Source organism: Condylostylus longicornis, unplaced genomic scaffold, assembly GCF_029603195.1.
Source record: "Condylostylus longicornis isolate FDR11 unplaced genomic scaffold, ASM2960319v2 ptg000110l, whole genome shotgun sequence".
Taxonomy (NCBI): Eukaryota; Metazoa; Arthropoda; class Insecta; order Diptera; family Dolichopodidae; genus Condylostylus; species Condylostylus longicornis.
This window is the reverse complement of record NW_026578078.1, coordinates 2757663-2780674: the sequence shown is the minus strand read 5'-3', so window position 1 is coordinate 2780674 and position 23012 is coordinate 2757663. Positions and strand designations below refer to the sequence as shown.

The 23012-nt window shown below is 23.7% G+C and overlaps 3 protein-coding genes across 3 annotated transcripts; all 3 read right to left on the bottom strand.

Annotated features, from left to right (window-relative positions):
* Window positions 1–4177: 4177 nt before the first annotated feature.
* Window positions 4178–8725, bottom strand: LOC129614456 (probable cytochrome P450 304a1). Its single transcript, XM_055529043.1, has 6 exons — window positions 8621–8725; window positions 6050–6301; window positions 5397–5966; window positions 5039–5337; window positions 4786–4930; window positions 4178–4473 (listed from the first exon to the last, which is right to left on the bottom strand). The coding sequence occupies exons 1-6, from the start codon at window positions 8712–8714 to the stop codon at window positions 4286–4288; spliced, it is 1548 nt and encodes a 515-aa protein (XP_055385018.1). The 5' UTR covers window positions 8715–8725; the 3' UTR covers window positions 4178–4285.
* Window positions 8726–10981: 2256 nt separating this feature from the next.
* LOC129614529 (signal peptidase complex catalytic subunit SEC11A) lies at window positions 10982–12908 on the bottom strand. Its single transcript, XM_055529179.1, has 4 exons — window positions 12682–12908; window positions 12345–12604; window positions 12107–12284; window positions 10982–11487 (listed from the first exon to the last, which is right to left on the bottom strand). Exons 1-4 carry the CDS (start codon window positions 12748–12750, stop codon window positions 11437–11439), a joined length of 558 nt encoding a protein of 185 aa, XP_055385154.1. The 5' UTR covers window positions 12751–12908; the 3' UTR covers window positions 10982–11436.
* A 1349-nt stretch (window positions 12909–14257) lies between these two features.
* On the bottom strand, window positions 14258–20635 carry LOC129614518 (lysoplasmalogenase-like protein TMEM86A). Its single transcript, XM_055529166.1, has 5 exons — window positions 20495–20635; window positions 16519–16688; window positions 16256–16446; window positions 15954–16171; window positions 14258–15851 (listed from the first exon to the last, which is right to left on the bottom strand). The coding sequence occupies exons 1-5, from the start codon at window positions 20513–20515 to the stop codon at window positions 15678–15680; spliced, it is 774 nt and encodes a 257-aa protein (XP_055385141.1). The 5' UTR covers window positions 20516–20635; the 3' UTR covers window positions 14258–15677.
* Window positions 20636–23012: the final 2377 nt, after the last annotated feature.

Genomic DNA, 23012 nt, shown 5'->3' with positions numbered 1-23012 from the left:
TAAAAATTTGTTAAAAGAAAACAATAGTCAAAACTTATCTGAGTTTTATTTTAAATACCCATAAGTGTATGGAAATATTTTTCTTTGATTTTTGATTTTTAAAGTTCATTTGGTTTTCATTGCACATTACATTTTTTGTTTTGTTGCTTCGCTACTTGTTGTCATACAAAAAATATTTTTAAAAAATAAAATATTAATTGAAATTCAATGAAGATGCTGTCGAAATTTTTATTATCTTATTTTTTCATTTAAAATTAATATGAACACTTTGTATTGTGTGGTAATTAAATTCGAGGATAATAATATTTTAATTTTTTTTTAGTGTATTTAAAATACGAGAACTGTGGTATAAAAGCAAAGACTGAAGATTTTAAGCAAATAAAACGTAAATAAAAACAAAATATTTTCAAAACATCCTCTTTGTTTATACATTTATACATACATACATATGAGTACATGTATCAAAAAAATTTGACTGTTGCTTTTTTAAAATTAATTTTAATGACCATATTAATCGCACACAAAGTCTCACTAACCTGGAAATTCATAAAATGATAAATCAATTCTTTCGGCACAGAGGAATAAAAATATATACAACGTATGTATGTATGTATGTTGGTTAATATTTGACACATGTTAAAATAAATTAAAAATTATTTGCTTTTATTTTCAACTAAATTATTACTTAAATTCGCTATAAAGTATAAATATTATCGAAACAAAAACAATTTAATTATCAGTAGCACGAGTGTAAATAGAAAATAATCGTAACTATATAGCTATCTGAATTTTTATTAATAGTTAACTAATTGTAATTATATATGTTTTAGGTACCTGCGTCTCATGTATGTACACATGAATGCGATATATTTTTTTCTAATACAAATAGGAAAATGTCTCGCTTTTGGAGAATTGAATAATATTATTATGTTTGTACACAACATTGAACTCTTTTTATTGATGCTGTTGCCGTTTATATCGAAAAGAGATCTGGGGTCTTACGATGTAATTTGATTTTCAAAATACAAATTGATTGATGCTATCTTACCATAATTGATACTATCCGAATACGAAAGTCGTTTCACGAAAATCGAATTACATAGCAAGGCCCCAGGATCTTATAATTTATATGAAATATCGTCAATTACACATATTGCTTTCTAATATTGAAAAAGGGTACTTACTTACTTGTAATTGATTACTCACTAAATGGAATTGGATATTCCATCTAGGAACTAGGTAATTCGGCGTTGAAAACACGCACAAAAAATTAGTTGTTATAAAATCGGAACGTACTTCATTAAAATTCTTACAAATAAATGTAAGCAATAAAGTAATATTTTTTTATTAAAAATTTTTAAATATTTAAACTGCTGTTCCTACGCCAAAGTTACATATATACTTAAATATGTAGGTATAAATATTTAATTATGTCGTCACGGCGTTAATTAATAATTATTCAATTTTCTCTTTTTGCTTTTTATCAGTTTCATTCGTATATAAGAAATTATAATCAGTTTACTCATATATAAAAAGCATTTTTAGGAATTAAATCAGTTTTGAAATAAAAATTTAGCGTAAATTCTGTACTTATATACGTAAGCTAATAACTTACGATAATAAAAATTTTGAATTGAATTTGAATATTGCTTGTGTAGTACACACCGAAAAATTTTTTAAAATAATTATTTTTTTTTCTAAATAAATTTAAGTAATATTAAACAATAATTTGAAAGTTTGAAATAAACAAGGATATAAGATTAAGGACAGAAATAATTATTTTAACTTACAGAATTAGATTCAAAAGTAGAAAAGTATTTTTTATTAAAGGATAAAGGATACCATTTTTAAGTTTGTTTTAGTAAAAAAGGTATTAATTTGACAGCCACAAATACAATACACTAGTGCTGTCAAATCATAGAAAATGTCCCGTTTCAAGCGAATTTTGAAACCTTCAAGAGAAAAAGCACAAAATTCGTGGGGAATTCCTTTGAAAACTTCTCATTAACATACAGTGTTGTTAATTTCAACTTGTTTTTCAGTAGCATTTTGTCTTAAAAATAGTAGTATGGAGAGCTTTAGCGTAGTAATTTGGAGTTATCATTAACACCAAACAAAAGAATAGTAAGGCGTCTGACTAAATAGATGCTTAGCAGGAAATGCTTGCGTAAAAATGTTTTTATATCCGCACATGTAAAATCAAGTCACCCAAATGAGCTACGCGCCTATGCGACGTATTGATATTTTCGGCTTTGGCAAGGTACATTTTATTTCGGTTTTTTGATTTTTTTTTTTTTTGTTTCAAAAAACAAAAAAAAAAAAAATCAAAAAACCGAAATAAAATGATCTGGTTACTATCAATTCACATATTGCGTAAAGCGCGCACTCAAACATTAACAATATAAACTTTTTTTGGAAAACAATTTTTAATTTTAGAAAAGCAAAAATTTTATATAACAAAACATATTTTTAGGTCTTCTTATTTTTGTGCCAGTGATGTTTTTAACAATACAATAATGGTATTTTCATAAACCAATGCAAATAATGACATTTTAGTATAAAGGCAAAAAAGTAGTAAAAATGGCTTTGCAGTAGTATAGTAGTATAGAATGCCAAAATGTAGTAAAATACTACAATTGTAGTAAAATTAACAACCCTATTTTTTTTTAATTTACCTATTTTAATTCCTCTTTTTTCATTTTTGACACTTGATCAAAAATAAAAAGTTCTGTTATTTACTTTGAAGCTCTTAAACTAATATAGTATAACTTTTATCACAATTTGAAAGTACCTGTTTAAGTTAACGTTATTAATTAAGGTATGCGATAGAATAAAAATGCAATATTTTTGTCTTGTTAAATGATTAAATACCTATTTTATTTAAATACAATGCAATATGTATGTGTATAAATAAAAAAATTTTTTAAGGGAAATTATATGAGAAAAAGTAGGGTTTATAAAGGTAAAAATTGGAATTTTTAATTTTCTAAGAATGATAAATTGAACAAGGAAGAGTTGGCAACATTAATCTTCACATGTTATGTATCTTATACGCAACCGCAAAATTATTAAGTGGCCATTAATTTTGCAGTATTTAATATGCGTTTTAACTACCATAAAGATGTAAAAAAATCTGCTATTAACCGGAAAAATAATAAATTTGAAAAATAAGATTATAAGGGAGAGAAATTTTAAAACGGACGCAAAATGAATTTTTTTTGTATAATGTTATATTTTTTAGTTACACTCCCAACATTCGGCTAGGTTGCGTAAAAAATTAAATTTTTGAAATAAATTTTTAATAATATTGTAAATGTTGATTGTACATGTAATACAATTTTGGTATACATAATATGTTATAATAATGAGTAAAGTTAATGATGAAATAGAATATGAAAAATAATATATAGTTGTGTTAATTATTGTTCAGGAGAAATTGTAAACTTTACAAACCTCAAGTTTAATATTAAATTAGTTGACACAGAAAGAAGAGTTAAGGTAAGACTACTGTACTCAAAAATACTAGAGTAAAACCTAATTATCAAAGCTTTAGTCGCACAAAAATTTCTTAAATCGTATTAATCAAAATCGCTTTGCATAGGTCCGTAATAATTTAAACTTCAGAAATATGAAGGATTTTTTTAACACATTTTGAAGGATTATTTTAACAAAAGACTTGAAAGGACTATGGAAATTATTATAAGGGAATAAAGGACCCCAAAAGATATACTTAAAATTTTAATTAAAGATTTATAAAATTGCTTGTTTGACAAATATTGTTATAAGCTAAAAATCAAATGTATAACACTTCTAAATAAATTCTCCTCCTCTTTAAATACTTATTTAAAAAAAAAATAAAAAGATTTATGTAGTAAGATGATAAAAAACCTGTTCCACTGTTTTTAATTTCACTTTCAACAATAAATAAATATTTTTTTTTTCATCCAACACTTTATAATACTGTATTGAAAGTCCAGAAATGATAACGCGAAAGTAAATAACAATTTAGGTTATAAATCAAGTAATAAAAATTAACTTTTTGTGTTTTGTTTTTTTATACATACATACATCAAAAAATATCAAATTAGATCACAAATTTACTAATCATCATAAAAATAATTATCATATTTATTTGTCGTCTATTGTTTGAATAAACTAATTATTCCAAAGAAAAATCTAAATTAAACCTTTGTAATATAATAGTATCGATATTTTATTGGATCAGAAAAAAATGTGAAAATAAAGGAAATTTAATTTGTATTTTAATAATAAAAATTTAATCATCCTAAATTGTTCGTTCTTCTAAATATAGCCAAAAATCTGGTGGTACTATTGATATTCCATTAAATGCTTTTGTCATATCAGGTAAAGATTGTTCTGGTCTTAAAATAACGTTAAAATTTTGACATATTGCTGTTAATATTAAAAACATCATATTTCTGGCAAATGTTTCTCCAGCACATAATCGTTTTCCTGTAAGTTTAAAAATTTAGTTGTTTAAAAGTTTAGTTGCTAATATTTATCATTGTTAATATCATGTACATATGTACGTATTCAGGAATCATGTAAATTATATGTTAAGAATAATAATTGAAAAGTTAAAATTGAAATTATGTATTATGTACAGCTTGTACCAAAATCCAATATGAATAGAAAGACAATTAATGTTATTATAGAAATTAAGAGTATAAGAAGAATTCAAAATCTCAATTATTATTTTAAAATCGTGATATCTGCTCTGAATATTTTCTCTTATTATAGCATTTCAACATCTGTTATATTTACCCGCTCCAAATGGTAGTGTTTTATCTTTTGAGAGGCACAATTCACCATTTGAATCCAAAAATCTCTCTGGTTTGAATACATCTGGATCACTCCATATATTTTTATCCATGTGAAACGCATAAATTCCAGGTATCATAAGCGTATCCTATAAATAAAGAATTTAATGTATTAAATATATATATATATAAATCAAAGTTCAAGATTCGTTTAAAAAAAATTTTAATTTTCTAATTTTTTATTTGTACATACGCACTTTTGGAATAAAATATCCTTTAAATTCAGTATCAACTAATGCTTTATGTGGAAATCCTGAAGGTGTTAATGATTCAATTCTCATACATTCACGTAATGCTGCTTCCGTATACGGTAAATTTTTACGATCATCAAGTGTTGGTAATCTACTATGTCCAACAACATTATCAATTTCATTTTGAATATTTTTCAAAATATCTGGTCTCAAAATGAACCATTGAAACATTAAAGATAATTGTACTGTAATAGCCAAATTTGCAGGAAATGCAAAATCTACAATACTTAATACAAATTGATCATCTACAAAATAAAATTGGTTTAGATATTATAAGGACTGCATTGTTCTGAATTATACTTACAATAGAAACTCGAATTATTGACACCTTGATTCTCCATCTTTTTCATTTCTTTCACGTATAAATCAATAAAATTTCTTTCTTCATTTTCTTTATACGTTTTCATATTTTTATCAATTAAATCTTTAATAAATATATATAATCCTTTGGATGTTTCTCTCAGTGGTTTAAAACTACTTAAATTTGGAAAAATAAAGCGAATCCATGGCATTATACTCAACAATAAACCGTATGGATCACCGGTTTTATTAAATATAATAGAATCTTTAATTAATTCATTAAATATTTTACGATCATTTTGTGGTATTCTTTCATTAAAACATATATATAAGAATGAACTTAATGAACAACTATTCATAAAATATGGGCATAAAACCTTTCCTTTTTCTGGGAAAAATTCCTTCTCATGAGAATATTTCGGACCAGTTTTTATTAAATTTATCAGATATGATAATTCATCATTTATAAATTGTTCAACACTATCAAATCTTCTACCAAATCCATAATCCCTTAAGTAACGTAATATAAATCGACGTTGTTCTTTCCAAATGGGACCATCATTAAAGAAAATTCCTTAAAATGTAAGTAAATTAAATATTTGAAATTTTACAAATTTTATATTAAACATGAGGGTAGCAATTATAAAAATATATTACCTGTTCTTCCATAATGTGGATCTCTTAAACGAGCTGCCATTACATCAGGTTTTCCATCAAATTCTGGTCGAGAAAACATTTCTTTAATGCCATCATAACTATTGACAACAACTGTATGAAATTCTCCTAAAAATAATCCAATTATGTCCGATTTATACAGTTTACTCAACATCATAGCACCACGACTTGTTCTCTTCCAATCACATAATAATAAAAATAAATAACTACCAAATAATGGTATTTTGGGAGGACCTGAAATTTACAAAAAAAACTGAAAACATATTACGATATACACTATTATGAACAATCCATGAAGCTAATATAGTCAAATTTCATTTCTGCTGTTCATAAGATTAATAAAGTACGTAAATACTTTTTCATTTTAATTAATAGTCTGAGCTCGCAAATAATTTTAATGTTAGCTAGTTTTATAAGCGAATAATGTGAATCTTATTCCTTATCGTAACTACAAATCTGATCTGCGGTGATCGTTACAGACTCTCGTTGTTCACCCTTGTCCACTGTTTTGACAATAACAAAAAGTGCAAATATTTTTGAACATTTTTACATATGTATGTATATTACACTTAGTAGCAAGAACAAAAAGATTTTGAAAACAAATATCAATTTTTTTTTATTTATTTGAACGTAATTGCAATCTACATATTATAAAAATTTTAGTTTTGAGAAAATTTTAGTATTCATATCGCATTAAATTATTCACATATCAATTAACATCATACATGAGTAGCTATAAATGTTATACAGACGTATAGTTAGTCATAAATCACTACGAAGTTTAAACTTACTTAATCGCAAAGTCTTAAAGTTTGCTGTTATAACATAAAAAAAACGTAAAAATTGGTGTTTAATTTTACATACATATACGCATATAACAGTTAGTATAGCGAGTGTAACAAAAATAATGATTGTAGTAAGTAACCTCAAAATCTCAAAATACGTACATACCTCCATACATACATATAAATGTATACTCTAGGATTAAGAAATTTAATTCTTTTTTAAATAAATTGCCCAAAAAAATTTATTTGCTCGGTTATAGTTTATTTTCATATGACAACATTTTATGCGTTATACAATATAATTTATAATAATTATAATGTACAACATTTTGTTATTAAAGCTAATATTAGACTTGCCAAGTATCTTAATTTTGGCGAGAATTTTTCTGAAGTGAATCTTGAATATGTCAGTTTTTTAATTGAAATTTTTATAGTACCCCTTTGCATTTTGTTCTATCACAGTTTTATTTGTCTTTTAAAAAACACTATTTATTTTCTCACTACATTTAGTGTAAAAAATTTCCGATCCTTTTGTATTAAAAAACTGGCAACTCTAATGCATACATAAAATATATGTAATACATAATTTACTTTACAAAATTTTTCACATTAACAAACTTTTTTCATATTATGCACAAGGTATGTAATGTTCATTGAATTTATTGGCAAAAGACTCATAAAAAATTAAAATATTATGTGAATGAAATGATTTCAATAGTTTACAGTGTGGATTTATTTGAAATATGGAAAATGGAGAGCAAAGGAGTATTTAGGCCTTTACCCCAAAGCAATGAATATCAATATCTATATGATACAGTGTATGAAAAGCTACAAAAGAGTACAAAAAACTGCATGAACAAATACACATAACGACAAGATAGGAATCTTTTAAAAATGCGTAGATATGAATATTATACCAAGAACTTGCTCTTAACTGAGATTTAAATTTAAAGAACAACTTATACTGCAATATCATTTTAATATCTACGAAAATATTTCATAGGTAAATTTCAGTTTTAATTTGCTTGTAATTTAATTTGTTGTATTTCTGATATTTATGATACGTTTATTATACATACCAATTAAATAAAAAAATATTACAATATTTTAAAAATTTTTTATTACTACTGTTCAGTTTCTGTACTCTCCAAAATTCAATGTTATAACAGTTTGCGTTAAAATTGAACAGAGGAAAATTAAAAAAGTATTTCCGTAAGCTTTTAAAACGGAACAAAATTTTTCATTTTAGAATAACTGAAAGCTAAAAAAAAATATGAATGAAAGCAATAACAGTGCATTTAAATTCTAAAATGGAAAAATCCTTGGAATTTCGATTTTGATTAAAATACATATTGAGTTTTTATACATACACACTTCTATAATATTCCTCTATATAACTAATATAATATTATATACAAAAAGATGTACATATGACTACCGTGGTTATAATTTTAAAAAACTTTATAACCAGAAATTAAAATTCAATAACAATTTATAATTATTGTTGTTATCAATTATATTGGAATAACTTTGTTTTTTTTTTTTTCAAGAAAATAACATAGAAATAGAATTTTTTTATAATATTTTTTTAACTGATTTGATAGTCTAACACAAGAAATAAAATTTGACCTATTAGAAAAATATTAGATATTAATTTATTGATTAGATTTTGGAGTTTTTAACATTGATTTGTAAAATTACATTGAATTTCCACTTATATTCAATAGAAATTTTTTTTCCTATTTATATTTATATAATTTTACATTACCTGGAGGATATTTATACGGCTTATCTGTACCATATTTATAAAAAAAATATACCACAGAAATTGCAAATAAACTTAATATTATTACTGAAACCATTTTGTATAAAATCCTAGAAGATACTAATTTTAAAAATATCTTTTAAAGATCTTAATCTCGATAGTATCGCCAAACTATAGTGAAAAAAAAAATCACAATCAGTCTAGGATTTATATATGTATATACTCTTTACATAAAGTTTTGAAATTTAATATTTACATTAAAAACAAGCATACTATAAATGCTTTTTTAGTTATAAGGTCATTTTTTCGAAAAAAGTGTTTTAGATTCTTTCAAAATTTATTCTAATATAATTTTTGGTTTCTCGACAAAAGTTTAAGTAATATGCAGGATAATACCAGAAGTATTACCCGAGTTATTAATAAAAATACAAAAATTAGACAGATTTCTGAAATCTTAACTTTGAGATCTCATAATTCGAGTTAAAAAGCTAAATTTCACCAGATGTCTTTTGGAACACTGTATTCGAAAACCTTGAATACCTGCCCATCTTAGGAATATCTGCAAACTAAAATAATGAAAATTTATAAAATTTGATTGTGTAGTCTCAATGTGATTGATTCAAATATACATATTAACAAAATACATGATTTTTTAAATTTTTATTTTATTGAATCATTTTTCAGGAGATTCTTCATTATTTCTTAAATCTACCCTATAGTGTCATATAACTATTTAAAGATACAAAATATTTTAAAAAATTCGTATTTATTCTATCGACTGTAAAGTTTATTATAATTTTCACAAATCAAATAATATACGACAGGTGCTCTCTGATCTTTTGAACTTAACTTATGTTGTATGTAGTTCTGATTTAGTTCATTCATATTTTGACCCACAGTTTATAATTTTATTAAGATTTTAATTTTTCGAAACTATATTTTTTTAATAAAATGTTTTTTTTATTCTATTATAATACTTTAAATAAGAGAAAAAATATTGATATTAATTAAATAAATAATACTACAATTATGATTAAATATTATTCAAGTATGTATTGATAAAACATCAATCAAAAATTGTTAGTTTCAGAGTATTCTGATAAGAAAATTCAATTGTTTAATTTTTAAAAACAAAAACGCAACAAGAACTAGGGTTCTTATTTAAAACAAATTGCGTTATTTCAACTTAAAAGTTTTGATAATTTAATTGTGTATAAAGATGATTAAATTATAACTCACTATATGAGACTATTAAGTGTTTTTTGATAAACAGTGTGTAAAAGATAGATAGTATGTTAATTAAATTCATATAGTTGGCACAATGAGATTCGCTTCAATATGCAAATTAGAATTTTCGTATATCAATCGTATTATTTAAATCTGGGGTAATGTAGAAGTTGTTCAGAAACAATGAACTTAAAAAATTCTACATTCCCAGTGATTTAAAATCCGTAGGGTAAAATCCGGCAAAATCAGGATAAAATAAAATTTTGGATTTGATGAAAAAAAAAACTTGTTGACGTCCACAAAAGATATTTAGTACTTATTGTGTGCTAATAAAATCTTTTAACTATAAAAAATCAAATAAACAAATTTTCATACAGATAGATACATAATTAGTACATAATATAATATCATTCTCATCATAATAATGTGGCGACAAAGCATAATTGTTTGGCCGTCATCTTCTGCGCAAAGAAATAAAAATTAAATTATTGTATTAAAATTTAACATTTATACTCGTACATTTACAACATTTGGCCAGCAATTTGTTAATTTCGTTAATTATATTTTCAAGTATCAATTCGATAAGATAACGGGTTACAAGTTCCAGATCAAATTCCAGTTAAGACTTCATAAAAATTTTGAACATCATTCATATGTTGCAGTTTTTTAAAATAACCCCTGGATTTCTTATTTAAATTATTTATTTTCGTGTTTTCATATACAATAATTTACCACAATGCAAAAAAAAAGGAGAATGTGCGATAACATTAACCAGAAGCATCTTACAAACCTTTTAGAAGAATAAATAAAAATATCGAACTAAGTTTGATGTATAATTTATATCAAAAATTTGAAACTTAAATATATGCGCAAATTATATTTCTATAAATTTTTGTAATGTATGCGGCTTTTGAGAGTCATCATTCCAGAACGGTGAGCAATCCGAGACATTTCTAGGCACTTGTTTAATAAAAAGCTTACCAAACATTCATTGTTGTCGTGATTAACTTGCATTTAACAGCATAATTTTGCATAAATGCGTTTAGACAGTTATTACATATTAATTCAAATATGCAGTATGACAATTTTATATTATAAATACATAATTAAATAAAATATTTTCAATCAGATTAACTTTTTCTTTATTTTTTCATTTTTTCTTCAGGTTTTTGAAATTCTTCTTAATAATTAATATACTTAAAATTATCATCAATTTCTTTCTCTGTAATATATGAATTTTTATTATTATTACTATTATACATTAAACGATTTCTGTTATGCTAAAAATAACGAAAATTTAAAAATCAAAACATGTTTTTGTTACATACGCACTATATTAATAAAAAAAATGCATTATTTTCATGTGGATATATTTCCTTTAGTTTATCTAATTGTCATTTTTCAGTTTTTAAATAATCTTTTTTAATTTACGGTACTGAATTCCCATATTATATTTGATAAACATTATTTAATAAATTTTATTTGAAAATTGAAGAACGGTTGAAGAATGTTTTCAAAGAGTTACTGGATTTGTGCTACTTCTACAACAACTTTCATTCAAATGGATGTTAAAATTTTTTATAATACATTTACTATTCCCGATGCAGCAGCACATAAATAGCTAATATTCCAAGAATTGCATACTAAAAATAAAAAAATTGATTTCAAATTAATTATAGACGACAAAGTCCATTGCAGTCTGTTTTTTTAAATTTTTAATTCTAATTGTTATGTACCTAGCAACATACATTATGTTTATTCAAATTGTATAAAATGAAATAAATATACAAGGCTTCATTTTCAAAAATCTTCTCATTTAAAATATTTAAAAATTAATTGCTATGTAAAGAATATACTTGTAAGTTACACATTTACTCATTAAGTTTAAATGCTTATTGAAATGGGTATTCATTTAAAAGTTGGAATTTTTAATATTTTTATAAGAAAATGCCCGATATTTTTTAAAATATTATACACAATAACAAAAAACTATACTAGTAACTTACTAAGTTTGCAAGTACATATAGGTATGTACACACATATGTAGTTTTTTTTTTTGTTTATGGAAGGCAATAAGAATTCAAATCTGATAAAACAATCGAGTAATCATTTTGCTTAACTCTTCTTATTCCATAAAAAAAATTAATCACTCTTGAAATAACTAAGCAAGTTGTCTCAAGACCGTGGATTTAGAACTATCGATGCGATCGATATCATCCATCATGTAAATGTAAATGTGATATTTAGCAATTTTTCACTTACTTTTAAATTTGGATATTCGTTCATATAAATTGTTATCATTCCTACATACGGAAGGAAACCTCTCGCTCTTCCAACAATGTCTTTCTTATTTAGCCAAAGTTGTCCTGGCGCATATAATCCTCGGTCGTCTACTGAATTGTTGTCTCCCTTTGTTAAGAATTTAACAGTTCCATCTTCCCTAAAATTTATTACAAGAAAAAATTAAAACTGAATTTTTAATACTTTTTGAAAAACACACTTCTCATGTAATTTAATGACTCTATGAACAATCGGTATATCCCGACCTTCTACTTTAAATACAACAATTTCTCCTACACGAACAGGTTCATCACGGTAATTTGTTAAGAAAAGTAAATCCCCCCTATGAAAAGCTGGTTCCATACTACCACTAAGTACAACTACAATTGGAGATTCACTTCCTGTAACAACCATTAAACCCTTCCAAATCATTAGAGCCGATGATACAATCATACCAAAACTTAGTATTTGATAGAGAAACTAAAACAAAATTATTATTCATTCTGTACTTTAAATAAGATATGGCGTATCTTTTTTTTTTGTTTACGTGGACTTACCTGTCGCTTGTCCATTCTTTGAACATCGCTAAGTAATGCATCAACTTGTAATGTTTCAGCTAAGCCCATGATAATTTCTTAACAATATTTTATGGTTTTAAAAGAAGACAGTAAGTTAAGATTTTGGAACTTTATAAAAATAAAACAGATATCTAAAGAAAAAAAATTATGTAGGTATCCTTATACCGATCGGCTAACCAAAAGAATTTAATTTATGCTTTGCTTGGTTTATTTGACGTTTATAAAAGAAATTCGGAATAATTCTGACGTGGTTTTTTCGAAATGTCAACTGTTCTGTTTTGATTTGTTCCATTTCGTTTTTTCCAGACTTTTAATATTTCACACAACGTTTAATAGCGCTCAAAACACAAATTTCCTATTTTATCCCGCTTATTGAATTGAAAGCCAAACAACAAATTAGGTGTTGTTTTATTATTGTTCTATTAACTGAATAAATTTTAAAATGTAAAATTTGTGATTTTTCGTAGTTTAAAAAATTTAAAATTAATAGAAAACAAAAGTTCCTGAACCTCGAAGTGATTTGTTTGGAGGTGATGAAGAATTGGAAAAGATCAGAGGCCGTAAGGAAGTTTTTTCAAAACATTTTGTTTAACACTCGGTAGAAGCGAAATTAACCGGTTTCAATTATTGATAACCAAGTTTTTCTTGAACAAGAATATGGATCCTAATATTTGTTCAATCTCATATAAGTTTTAAAATTAAAAGGGTAAAGTTCAGAATTTGGTATATGTAGGCGCCTACCTTGCAACGTACATCTCGATATCCTGAAAATGTAAAGGTACCACCTGCATTTTTAAACAAAAAAAGTTTCATGGAAAAATTTCGAATTCAGCATTTTTATACGGGAACTCACTAATATACGCTCCCATAAAAACAAATGTTAACCATGCGAATAACTAAAAGCGATGATGATATTAAACAATCTAGTAAATTTTCCAAATTGCTAAATATTCTAAATTAAAAGTTTACATGTACATACATACATAATATCGACTCAGAATAAGAGGGCCATAAAATCCAAACCAAAAAAATTACTTTGAATGTTAGAGAAAAAACGTTCGCGAAATAAAATTTAGCAAAAATGAATTTTTATTTTTTTCAAAAATGAAGATTTTTATGCTTTAGCGAATTGTGTCATCACATTTTTACAATCGTGATTCAATTGTGTCATTACTGCACTCTAAATTCAAGTAAAAAGAATTACATACTCTATACATAAGTATAATCTACATACATACATATGTACCGAAAAAATATGTGTATTGAAAAGAATATTGTTATTACAGAAAAATCCGAAATCATGAAAAAATTAGATTTTGATTTTTAATTCTGTTTCACAGCATATAAAAGATAATATTACTTAAATGCTTAATTAATAAGGCCAGCAAAATAAATAAATTGTGTAAAATAATTTTTCGAAACGATTTTATTGCAACTTAATTTTTTCCAAATTTTGTTACAACAATATTTTTCACTTAAAATTTAAAAGAAATAAAACAAAAATATAAAAATATCTTCATACAAATATATTACTATAATTTTATGTATTAAATACATCGGAAGTACCAAGATTATAACTTGAATAATTATTATTTGGCTTTAATAATATTTCTAATTTTTTAAAACTTTTAAACTTTTTCTACAAAATTTTTCTATATTATGTATATGTGTTTGTATTATATATATTATCAATTTAAATTTAAATTTTAAATTAAATAAATTTTTTGTAATCAATATAACAATTTATATAATGCAAGATCATTCGTAAGCCATTTTGAAATTGATAAAATAATATCACTATATGAGTCTAATTTTAGAAAATAAGTTTTTTGCTTAACAAATGCAATTTTGCTTTATTTAATAATACAAGCGCTTTAATTGAGCTTAACATCCTTCTCAAAAATTTGAATACAACTCTGACACTAATTTGAAACCAAGTAAAATGAATACTAAAGTAGCATGTATTAAAATTTTGATTAGAATTTTAAAACTGTTATATTAAAAACTTTGTAAAACGAACCTAACAAAATTACCCAGACAGGTAGGTTCTAAAATTTTTTGAAAATTTTGTTACAAATTAATTTATAATAACTCTGTTAATAAAATTATTTTGAAATGAAAATTTTCTGAAAAAAAAGTTGTTTTAAGAATTGGATTTCGTTAGTTCGTTAACAAATTTCAATAATTTTTAAAAAATGTAGATAAATAATTACAACAAAATTAGAAATTTATTTATTTCTTAACGGATGAATCAAACTAAATATTATACAAGTATCAGAAAGTTAATTGGTTTTTTTTGTTTGAAAAGAATGAAGTCGTAATAGTATTAGGGAAACAAACGTTCGCAAAATAAATTTTAACAAAAATTAATTTTTAGTTTTTTCAAAAATGAATTTAAAAAAGTACCTAATGTTGATGCAGCATTAAGGTAATATGAAAATAGTACCAATGAACTAAGCTATTAACATGCTGATAAATTTATTGTTGAAATGTTCACAAAATTTATAGTTGGCCTATATGAAATATATTTTCCATGATAAGTAATAAAGTTAAATTACTTTTATTTCACTTATTTTTATTTTAATATACTAACGAACATTTTGAAAAATCGTAATTTTTAATTTAAAATATTTTCTGTTCATCAATTAATTTTTTGTTTATAAAAACAATTTTAAATGCATTTTATTTTTTAGCTTTAAAAGCTTCTGAATGCTCTCGAAAAACTGACCTACATATTTCAACATACAGATATATAACACGTATGTAGATTAATATATATATATATGTATTACGTATGCAAATATGTATATATAATTTCTATATGATATTTTCAATTTTTATTTTGATAATAAATCACTTAATTCTTTACAAAATTTCCAAATATAATATAATATACTATTATTAAATGTCCCCCTTACATACAAATTAGTTCAATTTTTTTATGTACTCTATCACTTACTATTACTTCTAATTCCTTATTTATTTTTGTCATTCTCATTAACACTTATCCTATTTGAGTTAATTAAACCAGTCTTTAATTGACTATTTGGATTTGATTTCATTGTTTGTTGATTTTCAGCCTTTCTCTCATTTACTATACTTAAAGTAATTGCAAATTGGGCAGCATAGTATGTTGTCATTATATAAATCTATAAAGAAAAATATAAATATTGTATAAATGTAACATTTAAAAATAATTTTACATTTTCGTTTTTATTAAATTAATTTAAAAAAAATAATTTTAGATATACCCTTGAATTTGGAATTTTTATATAAAATCTGTCAACAGCAATTATACCATCACTTATTACAAATAAAATACCGCCAATAGCACATAAAATATTTATTATATTTGGTTTATCTCCAGCACGTGCTAATGTCCTCCAGCACATTGTTGTTAAAAGAAATGCATAAATCGGAAGACCAATAACAAGTATCTCATCAAGAGAATGAAAAATTAAAGAAATAACTGAAGAAAAAATAAATTAAATATTAGAATAAATATTTAAAAAAAAAGCATTAGAACATAGTAGAATGTTTGCTATAAATTTACATGAAATTGCAAATGCATATAATCCTATTGCGATCCAAGGTTTAAATGGCTGAAATCCAAATGCTGATATGTAAAATGCTTGGGCAACTGCAAATGATCCCATTCCATGTGGAAATAATGCAACATTAAGTAATGCATCACCAACACAAGAAAATATTAATCCAAATAAAATGCGTTGACAATATTTGCTCCTAAAATTTTCAAATACATAATTTAAACAAAGACCAGAATAATTATTAGAAAATCAAAAAAAATTATCTTACTTTTTTGTAAATTTAAATCCGTATAATAGAATGAAAAACATTAAGCATACTATTGGAGCACATTTCAATATTGTTGTCCATATTTCACCTTTTGGATCAAATGTAACTAACATAAAATATATTGTAACAGCTTTGATAAATGGCACCATACGTGGTCCAGCAGTTTTCAGCTAAATTATAATAAAGAACAATACGTACATATTATGTTATAATTCTATTTTATAGTTTTGATCTTATATAATATTTTTAAAAACTATATTGCATCAAGAAATTTTTTATATCATTAAGAGAGTTAACTTAAATAAGCTTAAAAAGAGGAAATTTTAAAAATATATTGTATAGCAGTAGTTATATTTATACAATGAATTTCAAAAAGTTCAGTTTTACCATTGCAATATTGCAGTTCACCATTGCATGAAAGTGAACTTGTAAGATAAATTGTATGTTACATACCATTTGCAATATAAAACAACTTTTGATAAAAATGTACTTTGTGAATTTAAAATGTATAATATCGTTTAATATAGCATTATATTACAATACGATAGCCTCTTTATTTGTCTTTTTATCGTAAATGCATTGCTAAACAATTAATATTAACTTATAACATACATATATTATTGTGCATTTCTCTTTGAGCTGGATAAATGCTCAATAATTGAGCATTTATCCAGCTCAAAGAGCAAAAAGCTGGATAATTGATTTTATTTTTTTAGGTACTAAACAAAGTGTCAATAATCTTGAAATACATATTGAAATAAATTGTTTTTAATTTTAGAATTCTGTGAATTGCCCTTGGTAGACAAACGATGTTCTTGTTAATTTTGATCATTCTACAAAAAATTAATTTACTTGAAAACGAATAAGAAAATAAATTGGTTTCTAATATCAGCAATTTAATTCTTCAGTTAACACTTAAATTACCATTTTAATAGTATTTTACACTTTAAATTTAAAGTTGTAATCATTCATGCATTTATTTTGAGTTTCGCAAATTAAATAACTATAAAATTCTTTTCCATTCATAAAATTGCCGATTTCTCGAATAAAGAACTTATATGAAATTTCATTGAACTATCGTACCATTATCGTAGTATCTTATCAAAAGTATGGTGCTATTTTAACTTATTTATTATGACAATATTATGATTTTTATTAAAGCATGATTTTAATTTTTTTCCTTAGCTACTTATTAAAACAATCAAAAAAAAATTTATTATACAATACGTATTGTAAATATCTATTTTATTAATATATTTTTTTTTATTTTAGATGACGATTTATTATGCCCGCTACTCAAGTGCAAAAGTTCTCAAAACGTTAATCAAATCATTAAAAAAAAAAACGAAAGATAAAAAATGGATTGTAATGGAATTTTATCAAATTAGTTACCCTAAGCCAACGATCAATAAAAAGTATTAATATAATGTATGATTATTGTATGTACATATATTTATTTGCATCCAATATTATTTGAAGGAATTAACACCAATATAAATAAGAAAAGTTTTATAAATAGATTAACAATTTTGATGGTGCTAATAAAATTATTTTAGCAATTCGTTAAAAATTTAGGAATCAAGTTAAAAATAATGTAAGTATTATGTATACATATTATATTTTTATTAAATTTTTATTTTTAAATAAATAAATAAAGAAACGATAACAAACAGGTTCAAATTTCATGTTATGTCACACGACTACCATAATAAATTTTTTTAATTATAAATTATAAAAAAAAAAACCGACTATGTAGTACACTAGTACTAAACAAATGAAGTTTAAAATTTAAATTGTTAAATGGTTTTTGCGAATATTTAATTAATTAATTTTGAATATGAAATGTAATAGAATTGTCTTAATTATAAAAAAATGAGTTTTGAAAGTTTTTGTTATATTATACATATATTTATGAAATGAGAAAATTAACTTGAAATAGAATTACAATATAATGTACATATTTATAAAATCAAATCAAAACTTGCCAACTAATCCAGAAAGTAATTATATACATACATATGTATATTATGTTTACGTGCATTGTGCAATTTCCGAGTATGGCTTGTAAAGGTTTGGCTAACTAATTCAACGCGCTTTTAGACTCTGTTCGAGAACATGTTTGCCCTGACATAAAAAATTGGTTTCTTAATACAAGCAGGGTGGTAAATTTTTTGTAAGGGTAGAAATGATAATGAAAATTTGAAAACATGATGCATAAAAAAATGTTTCTTTACTATGTATAAGCTCTTAGTACTTAAAAACCGACGCAACTTAAACAGAAAATGCTTAAAATTAATGTTTCTCAAATTCTATTTTTTGTTTTTCTGGAATAATACAAAAAAATTTATTGAAATTTACAAAATTATTACAGCTTTTTTTTCTGTTATCAAACTAAAAAAATTGTGAATTTTATGGTTTTCTTAGTCAAAAGTATGGAAACTACTTGGAATGAAATGTAAATCTCAAAATTTGACTTATTAATGTAGTATGTTTATTAAATAAATTATAAACACAACAAAGCTCGATTTTCTCCTGTCTCTCCTAAAAATTATGAAAAATATGAGAATTGAAATCAATATCAACTTACTACTATAATTTCATAAATTATAATCATATTATAGCTCTAGAGTAATTCTCAATTCGTCCATATAGCTAATATCTTAAACCTCATTAGATGTTTCGAAAGTCTTTTCTCATTTTAGCCCCGTATTTTTATTTCACTTTATTTCTTAAATGATAACATTTTGATATCTATAACCCATAAGATGTATATATACATTTTATACGCATACACATTAGTAAAAACAAATATAGAACATAGAATACAATTGATTTAAATTTATTTTTAAACATTTAGTTACTAAGATAAAATTCAAAATACACCAGCAAAATAAATTGATGTGAACAAAATTTAATCAGGTGAAATTGAGTTCAATTGAATTTCAATTAATTTTGAAAACGCAGATTCAAATTTTTTTTGGAAAATTAATAAGTTTTAATTGAAATTAATTTTTTTTTTTAATAAAGTCAATATTCAGTACTTGTTCGTACCGGTATTTCATATTTTCTTCCAAGAAAAAATTTATTATAAAACAAAGCAACTAAAATTTTGCTCAGACAAAGTTTTTGTTTTTATTTTAAGGTCAAGGTTATTATAAACTTGATAATATGTTTAAAAAATATTTAAATTTAAAACAAAATTAAAATAGAATAGAATAACCGGCAAATACCACACATGTGCTTTTTTTTGAGAGCAAAAAATTTAATTTAGCATTTTCATTAATTTTTATGTATGATACTTTGAATTATTAGAAATTTTAATATTGTTCGAAGTACATAATATTTTTTTTTATAATAAAGATTCAAAATACGTACAATACTGGTAACTCATAAGACTCATTATATAATTTTTCCAACAATTAATTATACAATTTTTTTGTTTTATGTTTAAAACTTAATTTTTTTGCTTTTTAAAGATTTTACTTTTCTAGGCCAATTGACCGACTGAAGGCAAAATATACAATTGGAATGTCAATTTTTTTTCTTATTTTGTTTTAAAAAGTTGAACCCTAATTAGATTTTAAAATTGATTTGCTTTTTTAATTAAAAATATTTTTTATTTAACTTAAATAAATAAGAAAGATTTGAAGAACTTGCAATTTATTTCATATTTTGTTGTGATGTGTTTCTTGATTTTTAATTTGTTAATGAAATAATTTTGGTAATTAAAAATAATAAATTAAATTACAATTCGTAAAGCAGCAATAGAATTCAAAGTTTTCTGTCTGAATTGTATTAATTACGTTATCATAAGATAAAAGATACGTTAATATTCATACAGTGTACTAACGTTTAATTTTGAAAATTTCTCTAGAATGAAATTATTTTAAGTACACACTAACTAAATTATTCTAAATGTGAACCAAAAAAAAATCTGTACATGTATTTAATTATTTATTTACGTGCTTATACTTACTAAATTTATGTGTTCCTCCATTTTGGCTGTTTTGTTTTAAAATTTTCAGACTCTTAATTGTTGTTTAATTTTAAAATAATTAATTTTTCTTAAATGTTTTTTCTATTTTCGTTTATATTATTTGTAAATGATGAACTGTTTTATTTTTAATATCCATTAAAACCATTAAAGAAAAGTTTATTTAAAGAAAAATTAACAAAAAAATTAAAAAAAATTAACAAATTAATTTTTCTGTTTCACTATAAGGAAAAAAAAAAGAAGAAAAACCAAAAAATCACATTCCCTCACGAAAACATCTTCTCGCAAGTAGCGTGCGATTTGTACTGTGTTTAAAGTATTAAAAATTTTTGCACTTTATTTTGTTGGGGTCCGATTTTTTATTTTATTTTTTTCTCATTTTTTTTTTTATGTATTTTTATTTTATTATGGTATTTTAGTTCATAAAATGATAACTTGAAAATATCAGTAAAATTGTAATAAAACTATAGTAATGGGTCGATAATGAAAAGCTACTAAGAGAAAAAATTAAAATAATGTTAAAAGTATAATCATAAATTCGAAGAACTTTGTAAACTCTCATTTTCATCAAATTTTTCGAATATTGCTTTGTTTTTAAGTTCTCATTATAAAATATGAATATATATATGTATGTAGGTATATAACGAACACAGTTCATAACATGAGTGGATTTTGTAAAATAAGGCAGACATCGTTATTATAATGTAGTATAACAAATATATTATACATATGATAATATCTCAACAAATTTAAGTAAATACCGTATATTATCCAAATAAATTACTAAATTCAAGATACAATTGTGTAAGATACTAGTTTTAGATCTACGTTACATGTGTAAAAATAAAATTGTTTGGAAAAGATGTCAATTATCCGGAACGGCATGTGAATTATTCTAAATCAGTTTTTTTTTGTAAAATAAATCAATTCAACCTTAAATCTTACAATCTTAAGTATTCGAAATTTTCTTCGAAGCAAAGGTAACTAATACGTAAATACATAAGTATATGTATATGTATACAAAGAAATCCCAGAAATGACTTAATCAGTTTTTGTTTCTAGTCTTTAGACAAATTATTTTCTTTGTCATTCAATGTATCCCTTATAAATTGACAGACTAAATAAAATAAAATATTGAAAATATTTTATTTACAAATAATGAGACGACTGGTGACAACGCCATTGTTGTCTGTCAAGTTTTTTTATTTTTTTATTTTTTACAATTTTCTTTTAAAATTCAAGTTTATCTCGCGAATTTTATTGTTTGTTTACAGTCACTGTAACTTGTATCCACATTTTTGTTATTAATATTTTTGTTATTTTTGAGAGAAAATAGTTTTTTGTTGATTAAAAACTAAAGCTCTAAATATAGAATCTGTTGTATGTAATTATGTATTTATGTATATTCATTATAAAAGTTCGTAACTGTGGTGAATGACCGTAAAATTATAAATAGTATGCTACAGCTACGAACATATTTACATATATATTTACAATACACATGTAAATATGCAAATGCATGTCTCAAAGCAGGGGTGTAAAATAATAAACATGATAGCTATGTAATAAAATTGAATTTTTGAGTAATTCTTGTTACATAGTAAAGTAAAATTACATAGTAAGTTTTAAATTTAATAGCAGTCTTTATATGAAGGTTTCTATGAAAGTTTTACAACTCAAAAACCAATTATATTATTTTGTAATTCATACACTTCGACAACCCTTTTATGTTTTAGATTTTTGTTTTTTGTAGCGTTCTACTAAAAATTTTATAAATTTATTAATAAATTATTATAATGACTCAAAACAATATTTCATACGACTTTGGGGCTAAAAACATCGATAAGAATTTCAAATTTATTCTTGATCAGCAAAAAAATTTATGAACACATGTTTTATTAAATACATAATGCGTTTTTTTTTCTTTTAATTAATTTGATAAATTTTGTATACAAAAGACTTATAAATATAGGCAATACATACAAACATACATATGTTTACCATACTCTACATAACATTTTTATACATTTTTAGAATATTTCAAGTTTACGTGAACTTAAAATGAACTTGAAAACTGAAACCTGTTTATATTATTTACTGGAGAAATTTTTACTAACTTTTGTTACCCTTTTTGTTAATTTGTTTATTTCTACTTGTTTTGAAGTTTTTTGATAAATGTGCTTATTAGGGTGATCCAATTAATTTCTTTTTCTTCACATTATTAAGCAAATATATTCATACATATGTTGTTTAGTAAAAGAATAATGTTTGCAAAAAAAATATTGTTCATAATAATTTATTATAGTTGTCTAAACAAAGTGAGGAATAAACAATATTTTATAAATTTTTATAATAAGAGAATACATGATTGAATAAATATGAGAATGTGCAGTAAAAACTCAATATAATATAAACAGTAAAATTAACACGATTCATTCTATACGTGTACTGAACGGGTATTGTAATTTGGCGTTAATGGCATTAAAACTTTAGTATACTA

Coding starts and splice junctions, on each gene's coding strand:
- LOC129614456 (XM_055529043.1), bottom strand. CDS start 8,714: ATGGTTTCAGTAATAATATTAAGTTTATTTGCAATTTCTGTGGTATAT. Junction 5,967..6,049: donor TCCACATTATGGAAGAACAG/GTAATATATTTT, acceptor TTACATTTTAAG/GAATTTTCTTTAATGATGGT. Junction 4,931..5,038: donor AAGGATATTTTATTCCAAAA/GTGCGTATGTAC, acceptor CTTTATTTATAG/GATACGCTTATGATACCTGG.
- LOC129614529 (XM_055529179.1), bottom strand. CDS start 12,750: ATGGGCTTAGCTGAAACATTACAAGTTGATGCATTACTTAGCGATGTT. Junction 12,285..12,344: donor GTCATTAAATTACATGAGAA/GTGTGTTTTTCA, acceptor AATAAATTTTAG/GGAAGATGGAACTGTTAAAT. Junction 11,488..12,106: donor ACGAATATCCAAATTTAAAA/GTAAGTGAAAAA, acceptor TTTTATTTTTAG/TATGCAATTCTTGGAATATT.
- LOC129614518 (XM_055529166.1), bottom strand. CDS start 20,515: ATGGAGGAACACATAAATTTA. Junction 16,689..20,494: donor TGGAGGAACACATAAATTTA/GTAAGTATAAGC, acceptor ATTATAATTTAG/CTGAAAACTGCTGGACCACG. Junction 16,447..16,518: donor GGATTTAAATTTACAAAAAA/GTAAGATAATTT, acceptor TGAAAATTTTAG/GAGCAAATATTGTCAACGCA.